This window comes from Caenorhabditis remanei, chromosome V (genome assembly GCF_010183535.1).
Source record: "Caenorhabditis remanei strain PX506 chromosome V, whole genome shotgun sequence".
Lineage (NCBI taxonomy): Eukaryota > Metazoa > Nematoda > Chromadorea > Rhabditida > Rhabditidae > Caenorhabditis > Caenorhabditis remanei.
In genome coordinates, this window is record NC_071332.1 from 21,794,360 (window position 1) to 21,815,568 (window position 21,209).

At 40.2% G+C, this 21,209-nt stretch overlaps 11 protein-coding genes across 11 annotated transcripts; 8 read left to right on the top strand and 3 right to left on the bottom strand.

Annotated features, from left to right (window-relative positions):
- Positions 1-519: 519 nt before the first annotated feature.
- On the bottom strand, positions 520-1,363 carry GCK72_021890 (uncharacterized protein; the record flags this gene model as incomplete). Its single annotated transcript, XM_053734556.1, has 5 exons — positions 520-932; positions 981-1,037; positions 1,091-1,156; positions 1,200-1,255; positions 1,305-1,363. 5 exons carry the CDS (start codon positions 1,361-1,363, stop codon positions 520-522), a joined length of 651 nt encoding a protein of 216 aa, XP_053583469.1.
- A 240-nt stretch (positions 1,364-1,603) lies between these two features.
- Positions 1,604-2,436, top strand: GCK72_021891 (uncharacterized protein; the record flags this gene model as incomplete). The annotated part of the gene is made up of 5 exons (XM_053734557.1): positions 1,604-1,659; positions 1,704-1,768; positions 1,812-1,871; positions 1,915-1,977; positions 2,024-2,436. 5 exons carry the CDS (start codon positions 1,604-1,606, stop codon positions 2,434-2,436), a joined length of 657 nt encoding a protein of 218 aa, XP_053583470.1.
- Positions 1,911-5,220, bottom strand: GCK72_021892 (uncharacterized protein; the record flags this gene model as incomplete). Its single annotated transcript, XM_053734558.1, has 3 exons — positions 1,911-2,248; positions 3,168-3,343; positions 5,069-5,220. The coding sequence occupies 3 exons, from the start codon at positions 5,218-5,220 to the stop codon at positions 1,911-1,913; spliced, it is 666 nt and encodes a 221-aa protein (XP_053583471.1).
- GCK72_021893 (uncharacterized protein) lies at positions 2,633-3,318 on the top strand (the record flags this gene model as incomplete). The annotated part of the gene is made up of 4 exons (XM_003105180.2): positions 2,633-2,780; positions 2,834-2,913; positions 2,969-3,124; positions 3,175-3,318. The coding sequence occupies 4 exons, from the start codon at positions 2,633-2,635 to the stop codon at positions 3,316-3,318; spliced, it is 528 nt and encodes a 175-aa protein (XP_003105228.2).
- On the top strand, positions 4,470-5,239 carry GCK72_021894 (uncharacterized protein; the record flags this gene model as incomplete). Its single annotated transcript, XM_003105162.2, has 3 exons — positions 4,470-4,509; positions 4,553-4,683; positions 4,727-5,239. The coding sequence occupies 3 exons, from the start codon at positions 4,470-4,472 to the stop codon at positions 5,237-5,239; spliced, it is 684 nt and encodes a 227-aa protein (XP_003105210.2).
- Positions 5,240-6,087: 848 nt separating this feature from the next.
- Positions 6,088-8,916, top strand: GCK72_021895 (uncharacterized protein; the record flags this gene model as incomplete). Its single annotated transcript, XM_003105165.2, has 4 exons — positions 6,088-6,320; positions 6,373-8,080; positions 8,136-8,300; positions 8,749-8,916. The coding sequence occupies 4 exons, from the start codon at positions 6,088-6,090 to the stop codon at positions 8,914-8,916; spliced, it is 2,274 nt and encodes a 757-aa protein (XP_003105213.2).
- Positions 8,917-9,122: 206 nt separating this feature from the next.
- Positions 9,123-10,526, top strand: GCK72_021896 (uncharacterized protein; the record flags this gene model as incomplete). The annotated part of the gene is made up of 3 exons (XM_053734559.1): positions 9,123-9,456; positions 10,053-10,247; positions 10,294-10,526. The coding sequence occupies 3 exons, from the start codon at positions 9,123-9,125 to the stop codon at positions 10,524-10,526; spliced, it is 762 nt and encodes a 253-aa protein (XP_053583472.1).
- A 591-nt stretch (positions 10,527-11,117) lies between these two features.
- GCK72_021897 (uncharacterized protein) lies at positions 11,118-12,897 on the top strand (the record flags this gene model as incomplete). The annotated part of the gene is made up of 7 exons (XM_053734560.1): positions 11,118-11,231; positions 11,434-11,485; positions 11,801-12,079; positions 12,145-12,288; positions 12,333-12,377; positions 12,424-12,618; positions 12,665-12,897. 7 exons carry the CDS (start codon positions 11,118-11,120, stop codon positions 12,895-12,897), a joined length of 1,062 nt encoding a protein of 353 aa, XP_053583473.1.
- A 4,452-nt stretch (positions 12,898-17,349) lies between these two features.
- On the top strand, positions 17,350-18,317 carry GCK72_021898 (uncharacterized protein; the record flags this gene model as incomplete). The annotated part of the gene is made up of 3 exons (XM_003105164.2): positions 17,350-17,491; positions 17,534-17,745; positions 18,216-18,317. The coding sequence occupies 3 exons, from the start codon at positions 17,350-17,352 to the stop codon at positions 18,315-18,317; spliced, it is 456 nt and encodes a 151-aa protein (XP_003105212.2).
- Positions 18,318-18,437: 120 nt separating this feature from the next.
- On the top strand, positions 18,438-19,004 carry GCK72_021899 (uncharacterized protein; the record flags this gene model as incomplete). The annotated part of the gene is made up of 3 exons (XM_053734561.1): positions 18,438-18,576; positions 18,636-18,712; positions 18,762-19,004. 3 exons carry the CDS (start codon positions 18,438-18,440, stop codon positions 19,002-19,004), a joined length of 459 nt encoding a protein of 152 aa, XP_053583474.1.
- Positions 19,005-19,053: 49 nt separating this feature from the next.
- On the bottom strand, positions 19,054-19,718 carry GCK72_021900 (uncharacterized protein; the record flags this gene model as incomplete). The annotated part of the gene is made up of 4 exons (XM_003105167.2): positions 19,054-19,155; positions 19,226-19,387; positions 19,440-19,516; positions 19,571-19,718. 4 exons carry the CDS (start codon positions 19,716-19,718, stop codon positions 19,054-19,056), a joined length of 489 nt encoding a protein of 162 aa, XP_003105215.2.
- Between the last annotated feature and the right edge of the window lie 1,491 nt (positions 19,719-21,209).

Here is a 21,209-nt window from a genome sequence, read left to right on the forward strand (position 1 = left end):
CCCCTTATGAAAATTTCATTTTTGACAAAAAAATCAAAAAAAATTTCCTCCGAAAATAATTAGAATATTGATAAAAAACTAAAAATAAGTCAATCCCGAAATATAAAATCTCAGAAATGCGTTTGAACGGATTCCGTTTTTTTGTTCTTCCAATTTTTTCGCCTTTTTCATCAATAATTTGTACAGAAGTCGGGAGAAATAACTTTTTCGATACGTAACTTGCTAGGGCGAGTCCGTGCAAAAAAGTCGTCAACTATAAAAATGGAGTTCTACTCTTGGTTTGTTCGATCCCATATAAAGTTATTTTGTGGGACAGTTAGTTTCACCCTGGCACACTCAAAGTTATTACAGATTCTGACACTGTAACAATTTCTGATTTAAATCATACGAATATGCATAATGTGATCAATCAAATGAAAATAGAGAGTTAATATTCAAATCAATTTTATTTCCAAGTGCAACCAGAACATGACATACGTCATTTCGGAGAAATTAAAACGAGTAAACAAGTTAAAACGGCTAATATGCTGATGCAGTATTGGTTTGAGTAGTACTTTTCGTAGTTGTTCCACTCTTCTTTCCCTTTTTCGCCTTCTTTTCCTTCTTCTTCTTATTCTTCTTGTTCTTCTTTTTTCCTGAAGTAGAAGTGGAACCACCCGAGGTGCTCATATTGGTAGTTCCCGAGGACCCAAAGCTGTCAGTGGTTGTACCGACTTTGTTCTTCTCGTCACCTGGAGAACCTTTTCTCTTGCAAAGACAGAAAATCAGGGTCATAGCAATAATAGAGAACAGTGCTCCGAGCAAAACACCTCCGATTACTGCTCCAGTAGGGAATGGAGCGTCCGTCACAGTCTGATGAGTTGTTGTAACAGTAGTAGTTGGAGTCTCAGTTGTCTCAAATGATGTAATCGGGCGACCTTTGCAAAACCCATCTGGAACACTTTTTGTTTCAAGCTGCGAGAAGAAATCGGAAAACTCACAGTTCTGAAGAACGCCACAAGCAGTTGAAGCAGCATGATCCAAAACTTTTTTACAATCTGTAATAAAATAAATATGTTCATTCATCAACGGTTATCTGCTAAAGACATACGGCCTCCGCCAGTTGGATCATTACGGCAATCGTCCTCCAGTCTACCGAAAGTGTCTTTCAAACACTCTGAAAATAGTTAACAACTTCTCAATATAATTCTTTCACCAACTGTCTTTGTCGGTCTTTCTCCCGTTGAATTCACAATAGCCAAGAAGGATAGCATATCTGAATTTTAAATTATAGATGAGACTCCTACTCAGAAAGAACAACTTACACACTCATGACGCCACCTTCATTGTCTCCAAAATTAAACTTGAAGTCGGTGTAAACCATTGCCACTCGGAGAGCTTGAGTAGTTTCCTACAGTTATGATTTTCTTTTCACCTCACACTCATTCGTTCCGGTCACTAAGGTCACTAATACAGACCAGAGCGGGGTCAGTTCAAGATGAGTAGGGAGTTCTACTATTCCGGTTTATTAACCATAACCTCACCTGTCCTTGACCAATGTGTCACTAGAGCAGGTTTGTGATGTTTCCCTGCCACACCATAACTCCCTAGTCAGTATCAAACGATGGGTATTCGCAAAGAAGCCAAATTCGCTTTCACTAACACCAGTGCCTTCGCCATGTAAGATGAAAATATAGTTAACCCGTTTAACTTCGATTTTGTAGTTATGCCGACCTTCTCGGGCATTCTCTCTTCGCTCCTGCTTCCACCGAGTACCACACCTACGCCGGTAAGGAAACGAACAGGTCTGCGTTTTCACTTCGTGTTTTCAGACTGCTTCAAAAAACGAAAGACGGAATTGGTGAAAGAGTGTCAGAGCTCTGGAGCTGATGGTTTGTGATACATTTTCATTGATACTCTGATTTTGTTTTTTAGCCACTCTCTGTGACACGTATGTGAGCAATGGACATGTGATTTTTTGCGATAATACACAAGGATGTACGAGTTGTCATAGTGATCAAACATCTATCAACCCATTTTTCAGTCTCAATTTGTAATGCCGGTGCCTCCTTCCGTTTTCCCACTACTCTTCGTACAACAACCACAACAACTGCTGCTGCAACAACACACACTGCCTCGTTCCCGATGGGTATATTTTTTGGAGCATTTTTGGGTGGATCGTTCCTCGGACTGGTTCTCATGCTCTTGATTTGTTTCGTCTGCAGAAGAAAGAAGAGCTCGTTGAATGATGGATTGTCGACTGCAGAAGCTGGAAAAGGAAAGAAAAAGAAAGCCAAAAAGAATAAGAAGACGGGGACCACGACTGGAAGTTTTGAGAGTACTGGATCTTTTGGAAGTACTAACGCATCCACTACTAAAACTGGCAAAGCGAAAAAAGCGAAGAAAGGAAAGAAAAACAAGAAGAATACCACTAAAAGTTCTGGCTCTACTGCTTGAAAACTTACTTGAACTGTTTACTTGTACTTTTAAAGATTTGCCTCTCTTGAGGATCAACTTAAGAATAAAATAGTTTGTTTTGGTCTTAATTTGGGAATTTAGGAGTGACGTGAGACTAATAAATCGCGTGACCTCTCCCTTCTCCCTTGCCCTTATTCCTCGATTTTATTAGTTTGAAATGCATTCCCGCTTGATAATGATTTATCCGATACTCCTTCTCCTTCTGATTGGTCAAATCTCATGTGCTCATGAACCCTATGCATCCGTCCACCTGACCGGTACCCTCTACTGCAATGAGTCGATCTATCAACATGAGAAAGTGGAGGTTTGGGAGAAGAATTACAGTATGTCAAGCAGATGGGAAAAAAGGGAAAAAAGTTTTAATTTTGACTTTTAGTAATGGCAGACAGCTGGGCGACTACTGTGACAACCGATGAGAATGGCTATTTTGAGATGAAGGCTACAGTGAGGGATGATGTGAGTTTTGATCTCCCCTTGAGAAAAAAGAACGACCTAAAACATTTCCGTTCAGTACTTTCCTCCAAAGCCCTACTTCTACATGATTAATTGGTGTAAAGAAAAGCAATGGTGGAATGATAAGGAAACTGGGGATAAGTTGGTATGCTCCGAGCCATTGAAGGTTTTTATTCCGAAAGAGTATGTAACTCCAGGGCGGGAGGCCAAGAAGGTTAGTTTTGCACCGCAAATGAGCCCTTCTGTATTTCAAAAACGTTTCAGACATTCGACTTCACTCAAGTCAACTTGGCAATGGTGGAGACTCAATTCGCTGGACTCGAAATCGTTCTTCAAACAGTTCTTTCGCAAAAAGGAGAGTGTCGTCGGATTCTGAAGAAAGATCGAACTGATTTGTGGGACAATTAGTGATCTTTTTGTTTTCTGAGCGATTCTGAAATATGACAAAAAATTGGTTATAGAATAAAGTGGGCAGTTGGTTTTAAATGTTTCTTCTTGACAAAGTAGAATCAAATGGACGATTCTCGTCAACTTGTAGCCAAAAGATCGCAAGTTGCTAGTTTTGATTTGTACCAGTTTTTATTCGAGGTAACAAATCTTTCAAAGCCAACAAGTTGTCGAGACGTGAAGTTTATCATGATGACCTTTTCACGCAAAAAAACCCAGCTCGAAATTATTGAAGCGCTCTACGACTGTTCCTGGAAAGTCTCGAATCCCTGAGCTGGCTGAAAACCCGTATTTAAAGCTGAGGAAGAGTGTGAGGCAATAAAATCTGAAACGGATAAAATAAGAACCTCTCAGTTACCACCGACAAGCAAATATTGGGATATCATTGGAGTTAAAGATGTTATCGATTCCTAGGGAAGGAACTGTAAAGTCCTAAAGACCTGGAACCCTTTTCCAAGTTTAGTCATTTTAAACATTGTAACTCAATTAGCAGCACGTCTATATTCAAAACCCTCTGCCTAAACATTTACAGCGCCGGCTAAAATAATATCATATTTTGCTTTTTTCAGTTGAAAATGCTTAACTTCGAGGGTGTACCATGGTATCAGTGATTGTCCCATCATGTACATTTTTTATGGATCATACAGATCAAAAATGGAATTTCGTTTTTGTAGTTGACAACTTTTTTGTACGAACACTACCTAGAGAGTTATGGTCATTTCAAAACGACAGCTCAAAAACAGCACTATTTTTCACAGAAGTTGGGCGATTTGAGAGAAATTACTTTTAAGATATGTAACTTCCCAGGGAGTGACAATACATAAAAGTTGTCAACTACACAAATAAAGTTTTACACTTGATTTGTATGATCCATTAAAAATTAACGTTACGGGAGAATCAGTGATACCGTAACAAACTCTCAAAGTTGGGCATTTTTCGCTGAAAAAGGAAAAGTATTATATATTTTTGGCCGATACTGTATTCCATTCATGATATAAAATAATTGACGTGACGACCCTACCAAAAAGTTCACTCTGTGACCTCTGTGACTAGAAATCGATTCAATCCCGTTTCTGACTAGCTTTGGAAAACAAATTGGTGACAACTTCCCTATGAAACTGCTCATCCCTGCACTTCTTGGGCTCTACCACGGTACGTATCTTAAAACTGATCTTCAAAAATAAAATCTTTTTAGCATGTCTTGTTGTCTGTGACAATCATAAAATCCAGACATTGAGTCAAGATGAAAGACAAAAACTACTGGACGCATTGAACAAAGATCGTCAAGAAATAGCAAAAAAGATTGGCATAGAGTTTGAGACATTGGTGCGTAGTTAAGATGGTTTTTCTATATAATGAAAATTTTCAGGAGTATGATATGAAGTGTGAACAGAAAGTTAGCAAACTTGATGCATGTGAACACATTCAAAGTGGAGAGAGTGAATTTCGACTCATTCTTCTCAGACGTAATGATGTTACATCGGAGTACATTCATGAATGGAACATATATCACGGCTATGATAATCCTCATAGCCTCCTTTTTTGGCCCAGTCTCGATACAATTTGTTGCTCAAAATCTTTTAAATGCTCCAAGAAAATTCCGAAGACTAAGAGAGGCTCTCAGTTGGCGGGGAAGCAGATAGAAGCACGCGGTGCTTGTGCATCTATGAGAAACCGTAACTTCAGAGGTTTTGTCTTTGATGAACATAACAAAATTAATAACGCCACGATTCCACCGACTAGCAAGTATGCAGATATTATTGGAGTTCCAGCGATTGGAGATGCAACGACTTCTGGAGATAGCATTGAAGGTCCAGCAAGTTCATCAGGAAACAAAATGAACTTGATAATTATCTTTTTCATGGTAATTACTTTCTTTTAATTGCTGAATTGATCAATTCTAATGAAGACTAACAGATGTTCAAATAACAAGGGTTTCCAATAAATATGAAATTTTCACCCCGGAACGTTTGAGATTTCAATTTCAGAGCTTCCACATTCGACATTTGAAGGTTTTCATAACCTGATTTAGAGTTTGCATCAGGATCTTTACTTAGTTTCACGCAAACCGATACTGATTTTCACAAAAATCAACCGTTTTACAGTTATTTGAACTTCAAAACTCCAAATGTCTCAACCACCGAGCTTTACCGGTCTAGGATTGCAGACCACTTCTTAAAAAATAAAGAACTCAACTGTATTTAACGAAAAATCGTCATAAGCACTGTTTCTACTCCGTGGTTTTGATACACGGGTCATTTAAAAGAAAATTTGCCATTTTTCGTGTTTTGGACATTTTTGAAAATTCTGCAAAAAAACTTTTGGAACATGATTTTTCTTTCAGATTTTTTTAAATCTTATAAAAACCTCTACAATAAATGTTTTCCCAAAGTTTCGGGTTAATTGGATGTATTTCAAATAGGTAATGATCAAGAAACGAAAACTTAATATACTTTTGAGCGGTACTGTATAAAGACTAGATATTTTTTTGAAAGGCTAAGCTAACTCAAGCATGTCTTAATTATATGCCAGTTTTCTCTTATCTGATTCATTCTCCATTCAAACGTAGATCACAATCTGCCCCCGGCTACTAAGTAGGTCAAATTCGAACTCGCTTTCATTTCCGCATAGATTCTATATATAAACGAAACATTTTGAAAGTAAAATTTCATAAGGTTTCTTTTTCTTCCTTTCTTTTCTTCCTTTCCTTTTTTCCTTTATCCCGGAAAAATGGGAAGACTAGCCATAGAAAATTATGTGGTCGTTGGTGTGACCTTGGCAGTGATCACCGCTTCCTGTCAACTACTTTTCCTTCCTTTTCTATTCTCTGAAATTGATGCGATCCGAGAGGAATTCGATACGGAAATCCGAGAAGCATTGAGAAGTTTCGAGAGATCTTATGAGAATCTGGCTGGGATTCAGAGGCCGGTGTCGATAAGGAAACAGAGGGAGGCGGTGAAGAAGTGAGTTGATTTTGGAAGGTCTGGGTCATCTAATTTTTATAAAAAATTTCAGTATGGTCACCACTGATCACACCTCCACCGGCCCTGCCGATCATCGTGTCAATCCCACAGAACCCTCTGGCCCTCCTCACGCTGACGCTGCAAAAACTCATCGAGCTCGACTCTCCGGGTCCACCGGAATCCTTCAAGCCGCTGCACCGCCATCCATGTTCAGCCCAGAGCTCCGAAAACTTGCTCGCGAAACCCCTGCGCCCACTGATGAGTACGAGGAAGAGGAGTCAGAGTATGAAGAGACGGAGACCATCTCAGATATGCCCAGAGCTCCCGGAGGAGCGCAAGTTATCCTTGGAGCCCCTACTTCTGCTGTCGTCAACCCGCCTGGAGCTCCCAAGCACCCCACTTTACTTCATTCCGGGGAGCGTCCAGTCCCAGGGCCTCTTCCTATTTGCCCACTAGAAGAAAACCGGTGCCCAGCTGGTCCCCCTGGTCCACCAGGTCATAGAGGAACCCCTGGTCAAGCGGGTATTGATGGTAATGACGGATTACCAGGAGCCGATGCAATGGATGAGTTGACTCCAAGTTTCCCCACATTCTGTGTCACCTGTCCACCTGGTCCGGATGGTAAGCCAGGTACACCTGGAAACACTGGCAAGCCTGGGCTAGTGGGTGCACCAGGGATTCCTGGACCAATGGGAAAGAATGGTCAACCGGGGGCACCTGGAGGTTACGGAAGTCCTGGAAAGCAAGGATCGATGGGTTCCCGTGGAGCAGGAGGAATGGTTGGACAGGATGGAGTGGTTCTGTTGAACACGAAGGGTCCAAAGGGGCCACCAGGAAAATCTGGAACAGAAGGGCAACCTGGAGAGGATGGTACTAACAACAATACTCCAGGACCAATGGGAGAACTTGGTAGCCCTGGAGAAATGGGGAGACCCGGTGCAAATGGATTGTTGGGAAGGAGAGGAGAACTTGGAGAGCTAGGATTGCAGGGAGAGAATTCGGAGGAGTGTAGCTGTGAGATGTTAATGAAGAAGTCGATTGAGAATGCGGAGAACTCTGCCTATTCCGCGGTGGAAGCCTTGGCGATGACTCAGACGCCTCAGGCTCCACAGGTTGTGCCGGAGATCAGAAGGACACCTCAGAAGGCGTCGGCGTTGGCGGCAGGTGGTCTACCAACGCTAGAAGAATTGAGACACGGATACCAGAAGAGTCCGGTGACATTTGCACAGGAGGATCGAGTGCAGAAGTTTGCAGTGGCGCCGAGTGATGTTGCTGTTAATGAGGAGCCGCTGGTGCCTGCTGGACAGTTTGCAGTTGCCAGTGAAGCAGAGAGCGTGGATCAGAAGTCAGAGGCGGAGCCTGTAGAGGAGGAGTCAGAACCGGAGCCAGATACTCCAGAACCCGAATCTTCCACTGATGCAATTGTGATTGATGGAGGGTCAGATGACATTGAAGAAGAAGAATCAGAAATCGTTGAGCCTTCCCAGCCATCCCAATCACGACCTGCTCTCTTCGCTCCACCCCGTGCTCAACTCCCTACAGTATCCATTGGACCCCAGGCTAGCGAGCAAGTTGTGAGCCTCTCCCCACCGAAAGTTCACGCTGTGAAGACCTCTCTGCCACGTGCCAATGGAGAGAGCCGTCAGAAACCGTTGGATGGCGATACGGAGGTGAAGAAGACGCGTGGAGAATCTAGAAGACGGCGGATAGTGAAGGTGAAACGTGTGCCATGGAGACACCCGGCGTTTAGAGTGTTTTCGGTGAGCTTTTTGTTTCAAAATTACTTTTATTTGTTGTTAATGAGAAAGTTTTCAGACAACAAATGAAAACTTTGCCTTCAACATGGATGAGGGGGAGAAACCGTTCCGTGTCGAGAAGGAAATCGCGAGGGAATCGGAGAAGAAGGTGGTGAACTTGAAGGAAATCCGAAGGGCGCCGAAACGATTGAGACGGAAGCAGAAGCTTGGAAAAATTGAGAAGGTATGTGGGGATGATTTGTGAATGAGTTAGCGGTAGCCAGGACCATTTCAAAATGCCGTAGAACCTGAAAAAGAGGCGCACCCGCTAGCGAAAGTTTGGAGCATCCTAACTCGCATGTCGTTGAACATATCAAAATTGTTTCAACTAAAGAAATATTCTATGAATATTAAGCATATATTTTGTCAGTTTACAACTTTTTGATATTTCTTTTGGGAACCGAGATACACCGCTGCGAACAGACACCGTTAGGTACGCCTCTATTACATATTTTACGGTAGCCAGCTGCTTGGAACAAGGCTAAAATTTGTATATAACTGTGTAGTGCAATCCTAGAACTCTATTTTTGTACTTGATAACTTTTTTTTGAAAGAGTCCTTCCAAGTCAGATATCTCTTGTGGAGAAAAACATTTCAGTTGTCGCTACTTATGATCCATCTCTGTTTTCCAGAAACTCCGCCGTGTCCATGTCACACCTTCCAAAAAATTAGCTTATCAACAACGACAAAACTCGAACATTCTAGAGAATATCGCCGAGAGTTTGGGACTGATCGAGAACCAACCACCAAAAGAGCACAGAAAACGACAGCAAAAAATGAATCGGGTACCAATTCCATAAATAGACTTTTTAGATTTGCTTCAAAATAATCAAAATAAATAAATTTGTTTATTTATATTTTGAACTACTTGTAACTCATAAGCCTACACAAAAGCTGTCCAAACAGACCGTATGAATATAGGAAGAACGACTATTTAATGAGTGACCACTGTATAAAAACCAACAAATTGTTTAACCTGTTCATAATTTTTTAAGCTGCTGTTGATATGCAATATTCACTGATTCTTTCATTCATTTTACTGACGACCTCTGTGGAATGCTGGTGGAACCAGAAACCAATAGATGCACCATTGGATAGAACGATTCAGCGTGAACTCGTACAGGCCTTTGGACTGGTGTGGGAATGTACAAGAAAAGTGAAAAATGGAAGGGTGAGCCTTGAACCTGTTTCTTGTGAACCTGTTTCTTGTGAATCTATCGAACGACGATATGAGAGTTATGAAGTATTGAGTCCGGGATCGTCCAGAACGGTGAACAACGGATCCGTGAACCATTCATGTGATATTGTGGATGGAGGGTTGAGAAGTGTTTCCGAGTATGGTGAGTGGACGAGTTGGGACGAGAGGAGAATGCTCTCCTTAACTTCTCTATTACCCGTTTTTAGTATTTTAGTTAATTGTCATACTCTCCCCCGGTTTTCTTCTCTTCTTCAAACTTGCTAACTCCATTAATTTTTCTCCCGGTCATTTTACCCCCTATTCCAATTCTCACACATTTTCCTTCATTTTTTTACTAGTCCATCTCGTGAGGGGTGTATCTAGTCTCCCCCTTTTTAATGTACTCCTTTCGTTATTTTACTTCTGTCAATAAAATATATATAAATGAAATACAACAAGTTTACAAAGTACTAATTTCAGTCCCCGGGTGTTATCACAGTGGAACTGTTTACAAATTGGGCGAAATATGGCGGGAAGAGAACCAAGGTGACAAACATTTAGTGCAAGAAGTAACAATGGAGTGTGTGCGCTCAGAATCCGGCTATTTCGACAAAAAAGTGATAAGCGCGTTTTATTGAAAAGATTGTTCAACTTTTGTTCTATTATAGAGTGCCATTTCGATTCAGAAGAAGATATTGTCGTTCATAATTGGGGTAATGGAGAGTTGCAGCAATTTAAAAATACAATGGTTAATTTTAGAAAACGGTACTTTCTATATTCAAAAGGGGATTCAACGCGCTTATGTTCGCTTAAATAATTTTTATGAGAAATCGGATCTTGTTCTTGTGGAAGATTCTGACGGAATCCAAAGATCAAAGGAAATTAACACGAGACGCTTCAAATGTGTCGAAACGGAACCAGGTCACGTAACATTGATAGCTGCAACTGAGGAAGGTTAGTCTATTATTTAGTGATTGCTCATTGAATGTTCCAATTCCAGATATGTACTGCACATACAAAAACATAACTTATCGTTATGAAAGCAGATGGATTGACGTGACTCGAGGTGCTAGTCTGAGATGCGACGATGGGAATGAAGTTATTAAAGAGTATTGCTCACTGAATGGGAAACATTACAATATTGGTCTAGAGCTGAAATTATCAAATGGATGTGTCTTCGTGTGCAATGAGCAAAAGAATATCTATATTTGTGAAGAACCGCTGAAATTGTAAAATAAATCATTTAAATTTAATTAAAATAATATGCCATCAGCAGAGGTTAAACCTGCGACCTCAGGCTCGTTACACAGGTCGTTTGCAAACGATCCGTTCCGGCTCGTCCAGACGATCGCGCACAGCCCATATTGGTACCGAAAACGAGACTCGTTACGGATCCATAACCAACCCGTTTTCTAACATCGCATACGGTTCGTGCAGGATCCGTTCATTTCTGGTTTCTCTCCTTGCCCGCCCCTTACAAAATATTTCGAAGTAAATCAAGTTGAATTAAATAAAATATTCTCCACCAGCATTGACCACTTGCTGCCAATACCCAGCCAATGTTTTGATACCCTCCTGCCAGAACTCGGCCGCGCGCTCAGCGAAATATGAGGTCAACTCCTTTTCGATAGGTCAACTCCTTGGCGTTTGTCACTTTCGAGATATGAGGGCGAGTGCTGCTCTGAGAAAACTCTTGCTTTTTCTCCACGATTCGAGGCAACTACTTATCTGATTTTTGCGATTTGGAAGAGTACACGTCAGAAGTTATTTGTTTTGCCCTCATTCAAAAGTTACCAGTACTCGACACCACGAACAGACCACCAGATGGAAGCATCACCTATTTCACTGATGATTGCTCATCTTCGTCAGCCCACTGAGTCTTCCGTAAGAGTAATCATCCCCAGTACCCCAGTGATGAGATCATCCAGTCAAGCTTTGGTTAGGTGGAACTACAGAAGAAGCATACTCATATCCACTCGACGCTTCTTGTCAAAATCCTTCAAAGCATGAGGAACGAGACGACACAGTTTCTTGACTTTTCCAATAGATTTCAATCCTCGCACAACCGTTGATTAGTCAACTGCCATCTTCATATATTTTGAAATATTTGTAACTCACTCATACATAAGCCTTTTTTTAGAACCAATCGTGTCTAACGTACATACACAAAAGCTGTCCAAACAGACCGAGAAGTACGAATATTTAATGAGTGACCACTGTATAAAAATCAACAAAAATTGTTCAACCTGTCCATAATTTTTTGAGCTGCTGCTATGCAATATTCACTGATTCTTTCATTCATTTTACTGACGGCCTCTGTGGAATGCTGGTGGAACCAGAAACCAATAGATGCACCATTGGATAGAACGACGCTGCGGGACTACTCAAGATACCGAACAGTGAATTTTGTTTCAACTATCTTTTTTGAAGAGAAATTGACAGGAAAGCAGGGAGTTGAATATTACTGTGAGTTAGTTTTAAATGACACCACTTGGAAGTTGTTTCAGCTGGTGAATCCCCTGCTGGAAGAAACGAGAATTCCCCAAATCCATCAAACAGAATAATCCAGCGTGAACTCGTACAGGCCTTCGGACTGGTGTGGGAATGTACAAGAAAAGTGGAAAATGGAAGGTTGAGCCTTGAACCTGTTTCTTGTGAATCTATCGAACGACGATATGAGAGTTATGAAGTATTGAGTCCGGGATCGTCCAGAACGGTGAACAATGGATCCGTGAAACATTCATGTGATATTGTGGATGGAGGGTTGAGAAGTGTTTCCGAGTATGGTGAGTGAATGAGTTGCGACGAGAGGAAAATAAAATACAACAAGTTTACAAATTACTAATTTCAGTCCCCGGATGTTATTACAATGGAACTGTCTACAAATTGGGCGAGTTTTGGCTGGAAGAGAATCAAGGAGACAAACATTTAGTGCAAAACGTAACTATGGAGTGTGTGCGCTCAGAATCAGGGTATTTCGACAAAAAAGTGACTGGTGCGTTTAACAAAAAAGTTTGTTCAACTTTTGTTCTATTATAGAGTGCCATTTCGATTCAGAAGAGGATTTTGTCGTTCATAATTGGGGTAATTGAGAGTTGCAGCAATTTAAAAATACAATGGTTAATTTTAGAAAACAATACTTTCTCTATCGAAAAGATGGTTCAACATATTGGTATTGCCTTAAATCATTTTTATGAGAACTCTGATCTCGTTCTTGTGGAAGATCCTAACGATCTTAAAGTTGCGAATAAAATTAACACGAGACGCTTCAAATGTGTCGAAACGGAACCGGGCCATGTAACATTGATAGCTGCAACTGAGGAAGGTTAGTCTATTATTTAGAGATTGTTCATTGAATGTTCCAATTCCAGATATGCGCTGCACATACAAAAACCAAACTTATCGTTATGAAAGCAGATGGATTGACGTGACTCGAGGTGCTAGTCTGAGATGCGACAATGGGAATGAAGTTATGAAAGAGTATTGCTCACTGAATGGGAAAAATTACAATATTGGTCTAGAGCTGAAATTATCAAATGGATGTGTCTTCGTGTGCAATGAGCATAAGAATATTTATATTTGTGAAGAACCGCTGAAATTGTGAAATAAATCATTTAAACTTTATTAAAATTATTTGCTACCAGCATGGGTCGAACTTGCGACCTTGGGGCTTATTAGACCCAACCGACTGACCTATGGCGGTTGGTGAGTGACCGGCGGTGGTCAGGAAATTGAAGAAACACAGAGAGCGAAGAGGATGGATAAGGAGAAAGCAAATGAAAGAAGAAAGTATACAAATCTGTAAATTCGCGTGGTGACAGAATTTCCACGTTTCAAAAAGTCCGCGTGTAAGTCAACAAACCATATGTAACGGATATGAGATCATTGCCTAGTAGTTTCGAAACGTCTGTTCCAGTCCACACTTCTCATCATTCCACTGTTTTTCTTTCTCCCCCTCTGTTACGCCGTCGCAGATTCCATTTTCATTTCCAGATATGAATCCTTGAATATGGACAACATGTTTTCAGATATTCCACTTGGATGACGTGGAAGGTTCAACGAGGAAAAACTAACATACGGAACAATCATTTATAGTTTTTCAATAGGAGTGAAGAGATGAATGGAAAACAGGAGTTAACTTATTATTATTTAAAAAAAATTATATATTAAAGTTGCATTATGATAGTAAAAATCGATTGAATTGAAATAGATTGAAAACAGGAGCATTAATAGGAGATGGGAACGGGGGGAAGACATCCAGAGCAAGAATGGAAAAACGAGTCAAAGAAGGGAACTCAAACTCCACTCTTATTAAATTCTTCCGGCGTCCTTGACTTCGGGATGACGGTGGAACCATTTATCTCGGCAATGAAGTCGACAGCAACGCCTTCTGTAAGAACAGTTAAATTTGTTGCAAGAAAACCTTATTTCCTGCTCCATTATACCAAATCTAAGCATTAAAAGTAGAAAAATGACCTGTAGACCTAAACTGACAGTCTGAGCAGCTTCTAGGTCTAATCTCAGACATACAGTACCGTGCAGTAAGATAAACGATTTGGCCTTTTTCTGTTGAAAATGACCAGAGGGTGTTACGGTATGGCTGATTGTTCCACAAAATAAATTATAAATAAACCATACAGAACAAAGGTAGATCTTTATTTTGTGATTGACAACTTTCCTGTACGGACACTCCCTAAAGAGTTATGGTCATTTTAAAGGGACAGCTCAAAAATCACTCTATTTCACACTGAAATGCGACGATTTGAAAGAGAAATTACTTTGACGATTTGTAACTTGCTAGGGAGCGTCCGTACAAAAACGTTGTCAACTACACAAATATAATTCTATTCTTGATCTGTTTGATGCATTAAAATGTTAGTTGATGAGACACTAAGTAATACCGTAACACATTCTCAAAGTAGAAAATCAAATTTCAACTGAAAAAGGTCAATTTGTATACCTAAACCCCCCAATTTCAATACACTTACTCTCGTTTGGACGAGCCATGGCGGATGAAAGCATTGCGATGACGATGACGAGAAGAGTCAAGACAGAGAAAAGCTTCATGATGAGGATCGCGCTGAAATGAAGGGAAATTTCTCAAAACGAACAACTAAGACAAATATTTTCAGAGGGCGGAGCTTAAAGAGGTGGAGCTGAGAGAGGAAGGGGGGGGGGGGGCTGCAGTTGAACGTCTTCATCTGCAAAAAATGTGCACTTTTAGATGTAGGATAAGGATCACGGGATCTAAAAAGAAAGAATTCTGAGAATTCATGTATACAACTATACGAATCCTTCACGAGAAGATCAGAAATTCCTAAAAGAGTACTTTATGAAAATGAAAGTCCTGATGTGTCACGGGAAGAAGATGTAATTGAAGAACCAGAATAAGAAAATGATATGCAAATATGTAGTAGAAAGAAAATGAAAAAAAATATTTTGGACTAAACAGAAAAACATGGGGGGGGGGTTTATGTAGCATGGAATCATTCAGAGTAACCCCTTTAGGCCACGCCCACTTACTGGGGGATAACGACCGAACATAAGGGATGGGGCAGCTGCTCTTTTTAACGGTTTAGTAGGGGGAAGAGTGTTCGTTTTATTTCCTTTTTTGGGATGGGAGCAGTGAATTCAAAAATAGGAGATATGGCAGATAGCAAGCGGTTTTTGGGCAGAGCAGATGGTTCCGGAAGTTTAGTTTTTTCTTGGAAGGTTCTGGAAAGATTGGGAAAAAATAAATTGTGAATAGAACTCAATTAATGCGTCAGCACGATGGGAAAAGCTTCAGAAGTCTAATGTGCGGAGAATGCGATAAAAAGGTTTTGAAAATGTCTTCACCGGAAAAAAAACACGATTTGGAGATTGAAAATAAGTTTAGGGGAACTATCAGAACTTTATTGCTATAATACACCAAAATTTTAGTGAATTCAGTAGAAAACGGCTGATAGACCAAAATATTTATAATGTCTGGAAACTTTTTTGCTAGGCGCCTATAAACTACCGTAAGAATTTGCACTGTTAAAGTGTCAATGATTCTTTGTGTCATTTGGGTGCATAAGGACCCGTGCCTTTGCCAGAATATCATAGAAAAGAAAAGAGGACCACCCTGACAAAAAATGAGAGGCCACCGTGATATTCTTCGCATTATTTACATTTGGAATCTCGAATTTCGTAGAAATTGAGCCCAGATGTTTTTCAGAGAGGAAATTGAAAGCGTCTGATATATGATGCCTTGAGAGTTTTTCTGTTAAAGTGCATATAAATAATGGCTGAAGTTCAGAGTTCTTTGAGATGGGTCGACTTTGGAGGGACCGTTCAAGAGAAATTGGCATGGGACTTCTCAAAGAACCACCTGGTCCCATATCTCTCCAGGACCAAGAGAAAATCGTCTTGAAAACATATTTTCTGGTTAAGACAGCGGATGTTTCTTCTGATAAATGTGTTTTCAGAACGATATGATCCTGAAGAGAGAAATGCTCAAATGTTCGATGGGCACTTGGAAAATGACTCTGGCTCAATTTCTTTGAGAAACCATATTCCGGATTTGATGGAAGTTCATTTTCAAGATAAATATAGTAGATAATGTATGGATACCAAAAAATATTTGCCAATAAAAAGAAAAACCTGTAATATGGACTACCTTGAATTTAAAGCTCAACATCTCAATTGCCTTGACAGCTATCAAATTTTTTTCAACTGAAGAAATATTCTTTAAATATTAAACTATATTTTGTTAGTAAACAATTTTTTATATTTTCTTTGGGAACAAAGATATAGCGTGTAAAACAGACTTTGCTGGGTGTCCCTTCCTACACACATCCAGACATCATATTCTCCTTTTTATCCCAATTTTTAAACCATTCGTTCTGCCTAAAAACAAAAAATTATGGCTCCATCTGTCTTTTCTTCCTATCCCTATTTTCATCCTAAAAAAAAACAAATACCCATTTCCCTACACAACCATTTATCAAAAGACCAGCTGCACCATAAATTTCGAAAAAAAACCGCAAAAAGACCACCATGAAAAAACGAAATGGACACCCTCCCAGCTGGTTTGGCCATCTGGGTGTCAAAGTGCAAAAGAGGAGAAGACACTGCAGAATTTAAAAGTGCAAGATACGTTTTGTTTGTGTTTTCATCTAAGAAACAAGAAACAAAACTGAAAAGTGCAAAAAACAGAGGAGAAACTAAAAGACTCATGACAAATTTAGTATTCAGATAAAAGAGCTCACTATACGAATTTTGCAAGAAAAGTGCAAAAAACGAGGGGGAGATTGGAAAGAGAGAGGGATGTGAAGAGAAGATAAGAAAGAAAGGGATTTATGAAACATTTAGAAGAGAAAAGTTCAAAAGTCTAGAAAAAAAATACTTGGAGAGTGGGTAACAGGTACAAAACCGCTCAAAAAATAATCAACTTCTGCTGTTTTCAGTGAAAAATGGCCAACTTTGACATGATATTTTGGTGTCATTTTATAGTTCGACAAATTTTATTTTACATGGACTAAACAGAACAAGAATAGGACATACTTTTTGTAGTTGATCATTTTTTGTAGGGATACTACCATGAAAGTTGCAGGTTGTCAAAGTGAAGGACTCCAAAATTTCTGAAATTAATCGGTTTCAGGTAAATGACTTTGACAACCTGTAACTTTCAAGACAGTGTCCCTACGAAAAAATGGTCAACTACAAAAGTCATATGCTATTTTTGCTCTGTCTAACCAATACAAAATAAAATTTGTCGGACAATCAGGTAACACCAAAATACACTGTCAAAGTTTGTCATTTTTCACAAAAAAAACGGCCACAGTTGAAACCTTTTGAGTGGTACTGTAAGAACTGGGACAAAAGTCAACTATGGGTCTAATAGCTTTTGAAAACGCTTCTCCCAATAAACATTCACAAGATCAAAAATACACCTCTCAATTTTATTGCCCATTTTAATGTCCCCATTCCCAGGTGGTGCCTAATTCGATTTGAGCGCTGCTCTATATATACTCTTGAACACCAACGAAGAATCATCATCCCCTCTTCCTCGAATATCCATTCTAGGAAAATCATGAAAATACTTCTCCTCCTTCTCTGTGCTCCAATGTTCTGCTCCGCGTGGACTGGCGCCGTCCACGTCACCGGACGCTTGATGTGTGGCCCGTCGCCATATCGCGGAGAGAAAGTGCAAATTTGGGATCCCAATTTTTTGAGTGAGTTGAGCTGTCTCATCAATTTCAAATATCAATTTCCAGTCGGCTACTCTCTCTGGTCCGAAGTATCCACCGACGAATCCGGCTACTTCTCCATCAAAGGCGCCGGGGACGACTGGTCAGGTGTGAATCCATTCCTCTGGATCCCCAATTACTGTGGGAGTTCCACATATGTGGATAAGCAGTGTACAGAGGGATTAATTCAGGTGAATGTCCCCGAGGAGTTTATCAGTGGGACACATACACCAAGCATGGTGAGTTAAAGTTATATAGTGCCGTGCAAAAATGTGCGAACTTTGGCAGTTTTCAGTTAAAATTGTCCAAGCATGAGAATGTGTTACGGTATCACTGATAGACTCACAATATCGATTGTTTATGGAGGGTATAGATCACAATAAGAGCTTTATATTTGTTGTTGACAACTTTTTTGTACGAGCACTCCCTAGCAAGTTACATACTGACATAGTAATCTCCCCCCCCAAATCGACATATCCCTTTAAAAGGACCATAACTCTTTAGGGAGGGCCCGTACAAAAAAGGTGTCAACTACAAAAATGAAGCTCTATCTTTGTTCTGTATGGTTTATTTATAACTTATTTTGTGGAACAATCAGTCATACCGTAACACCCTCTGGTCATTTTCAACTAAAAAAAAAGCAAAAATTTGAATATTTTTGCACGGTACTGTAGGTACAGTAGCCCAATTCGATAGAATTTTATTTCAGACGTTTGACCTGGGGACCGTGGACATTTTCCGTTTCAAGCAATCCGATCGGTTCTGGCTCAGCTCGATTTTCGGAGCGTCTAAAGAGTGCAGATATGTCTGAAATTTTTCCTGAATCTTGAATTTCAAAAAATATGAATAAAATAAAATCCTCCAACGTGACCTTTCTTGTTTTGCTTACATGTTTATCGTATGATGCCGGATATCTTATTCTTTCCAAACCATGAGACTCCTGCTAACGTTTTGTCTCCTTCCAATTCTCTGCGCCGCCTTCCACGGGACCGTCCATGTCTCCGGACAGCTGAAATGTAATGGACAACCGTATGTAGAGGAGTTGGTGCAAGTTTGGGAGCATAAGTTTAGTAAGTGACAGGCCCCGCCCCGCCATAATAGCTACTTTTTTCCCTATTCCATTTTCCAGTTGGCCACGAGGTGTGGTTCGAGGAGTGGACAGATCGCTACGGTAACTTCTCCATCACGGCGTCTGGACATGAACACGTAAGGCTCCGCCCCCTCACCCCCTCCCCCCATTCTTTTCGATTTCTAGGGATTCTCCTTCTCGGTCTACCCATACATCTGGATTCCCAACTACTGTGGAACTGAGAAAGAGGGTGACTATAGATGCACGAAGAATTTGGTTCAAATTTATGTTCCTAAGGATTTCGTCAGTTACGCGGACCATCCGAGGGTCTACAATATCGGGACAGTGGATTTGGAGAAGGCGGAGGGGAAGAGTTATCGGAAAATCGAGAAAATATTTGGATATCATCAGGAATGTAGAAGTTATTAGGGGGATTTTTTTTGGAATGTAATAAATTATTTTTCGGGATATCCGGACTTCAATAGTTTCTGCACTGATAATGCTGCCCCATCAATTTCAAAACCCAATTGAATCTCGCACTCTCCGCACTCTCCATATCAATCCGTCCGATGTCGTAGACCTGAAAAATGTTTTCTTTTTAAGCTTGAACTTTTAAGCCTATAACCATCCTTTTAAGCCTAAACACTTACATAAACATCCGGCTGACACGGATTAATATATCCTTCCGGGATCGCAATGTTCAGAATATTCTTGGTACATCTCTTCCCGTCAATTAACTCAGAACCACAGTAATTAGGGATCCAAAGGTATGGATGTATGCCGAATCCAAGGAATGGGATATCGACAATGGTCTGAAACAAGAATGAAGTAATTGGTTCTTCCTGTTTGAAGATAATAGCCTACCACATCAAATCCGTGAGAAAAAATCTGGAACTTTCCGTCCTGGCCAGTTTGCATGTCATCCCAGAGCTCGTCGCCCACTGAAATTGTTTCATTTTTTCATTTTTGGTACCTTAGAGGTTCCTGTAACTCACACAACTTGGGTTCCCACAATTGAACATGTTCCTTCACAAACGGTTGTCCATTACACATGAGTTGTCCTTTCACCTGGACAGATGCACACCCGGCGGAGCAGGTATTGGAGAGAGCAAGGAATAAAAGGGAAAGGAAAAGAAAATGCATTGAGAATATGGTTTTTGGATGGTTGGGGAGGGTATATATAGGGAGGAGTGCAAATCGAATTAGGGGGAAAGACAACTCGGCATTTCATGGGAACCTGGTGATAAAACCAAAGTTTTTGGAGGTGCAGAAATGGCGCTCTATTGAGAATTCTAGACTTTCAATTTTAACAGTTACCAATTAGTCTGAATGAGCACCCTGGTATTAAAGGTGTACTAATTGACGAAGATCATGTGGAGATATGGGACGTGACCTGTGCCATTGGAAAGCTGAGAAAACGCTGATTCCAAATATATATTCAGTTTTTGCCCTCGAGACCTGGTATTCGAGAAAAACATGGTCAAAGTTATGAAAAATTACTCTTTTTACCTTTCTGATAAGCTAATTCTTAATGTTTCCGAAATTTGACCTCGTTTTTCTCGAATACCAGGCCTCGAAGGCAAAAACTGAATATATATTTGGAATCAGCGTTTTCTCAGCTTTACAATGATATAGATCACGTCCCATAACTCCAAACTGGCTCCATGACTTTTCCTAGTTAGGATTGTCCCGCTACACAAACTATTTTCAAACAATACATCATTTTTATTCTTCAAACGTAGGTTCTTTTGCACCTGAAACAACCCCAACACCCTCCCTTAAACTTTTGATCTGCCGCCGTCGGGGAAAAGTCTTCGTGATCTTCGTAGCCAGTGCGGAAGGGGGGAAAACAGGGAAATATGACCATATCAGATCTAAGCAAGCTACATATTTACGTTTGTTTTCAAGAATCACATTTCTTTTACTAAATTTGAGCTAATGATTTGGCTCATTCTAAAGAATTCTATCAGAGAACTTTATATAATTCCAAAAGACATTCACTTGTAAAGTGACTTGCCATAATTACTCGCAATTGTTTGACATCTTTAGCAACTGTTTCTGTTGACGGTGTCATTGGAGATAACTCGAAAACCAGCATAAACTCTCAAAGGGTTTTCCATATTCAACATTTCAACACCATTCCAGCATTTCAGCAGAAATAATCTTTGTGATGATTGCGCAGCGGGCTACACACCTTTGTTTTCGAGAATCAATCTACCTGTGTCAATGTATCGTACTTTGAAAAATGCAGAACATCGGAGAGGGGGATCAAAAAGCGGAGATTTGTATCTATAGTTCAAGAAGAGAATCAAAAGAATCAATGGGTTCTCTGGAAACGTGTTTCAGGGTTTAAATACAGGTGATTACCTTTTTTATTTCATGTAATTGTACTCCTGCAAAATTTATTTTACTATAGTAAGCTTCTTGCTCCCAATTTGTACTAATCGACGATCATCTGACTCATTCAAAAGAAGTCAATCAGAAAATTTCATAGAATCCCAAAAGAAGTTTGCTTGTAAAGTAACTTGACAGGGTCATTTTTTGTCCATATGAATTCAAATTATATTTTCGCCAAACCGGAAGTCTAGTGAAGCGCGTTTGCACACGACTTGGCAGGTTGCCAATCGAGTCGCT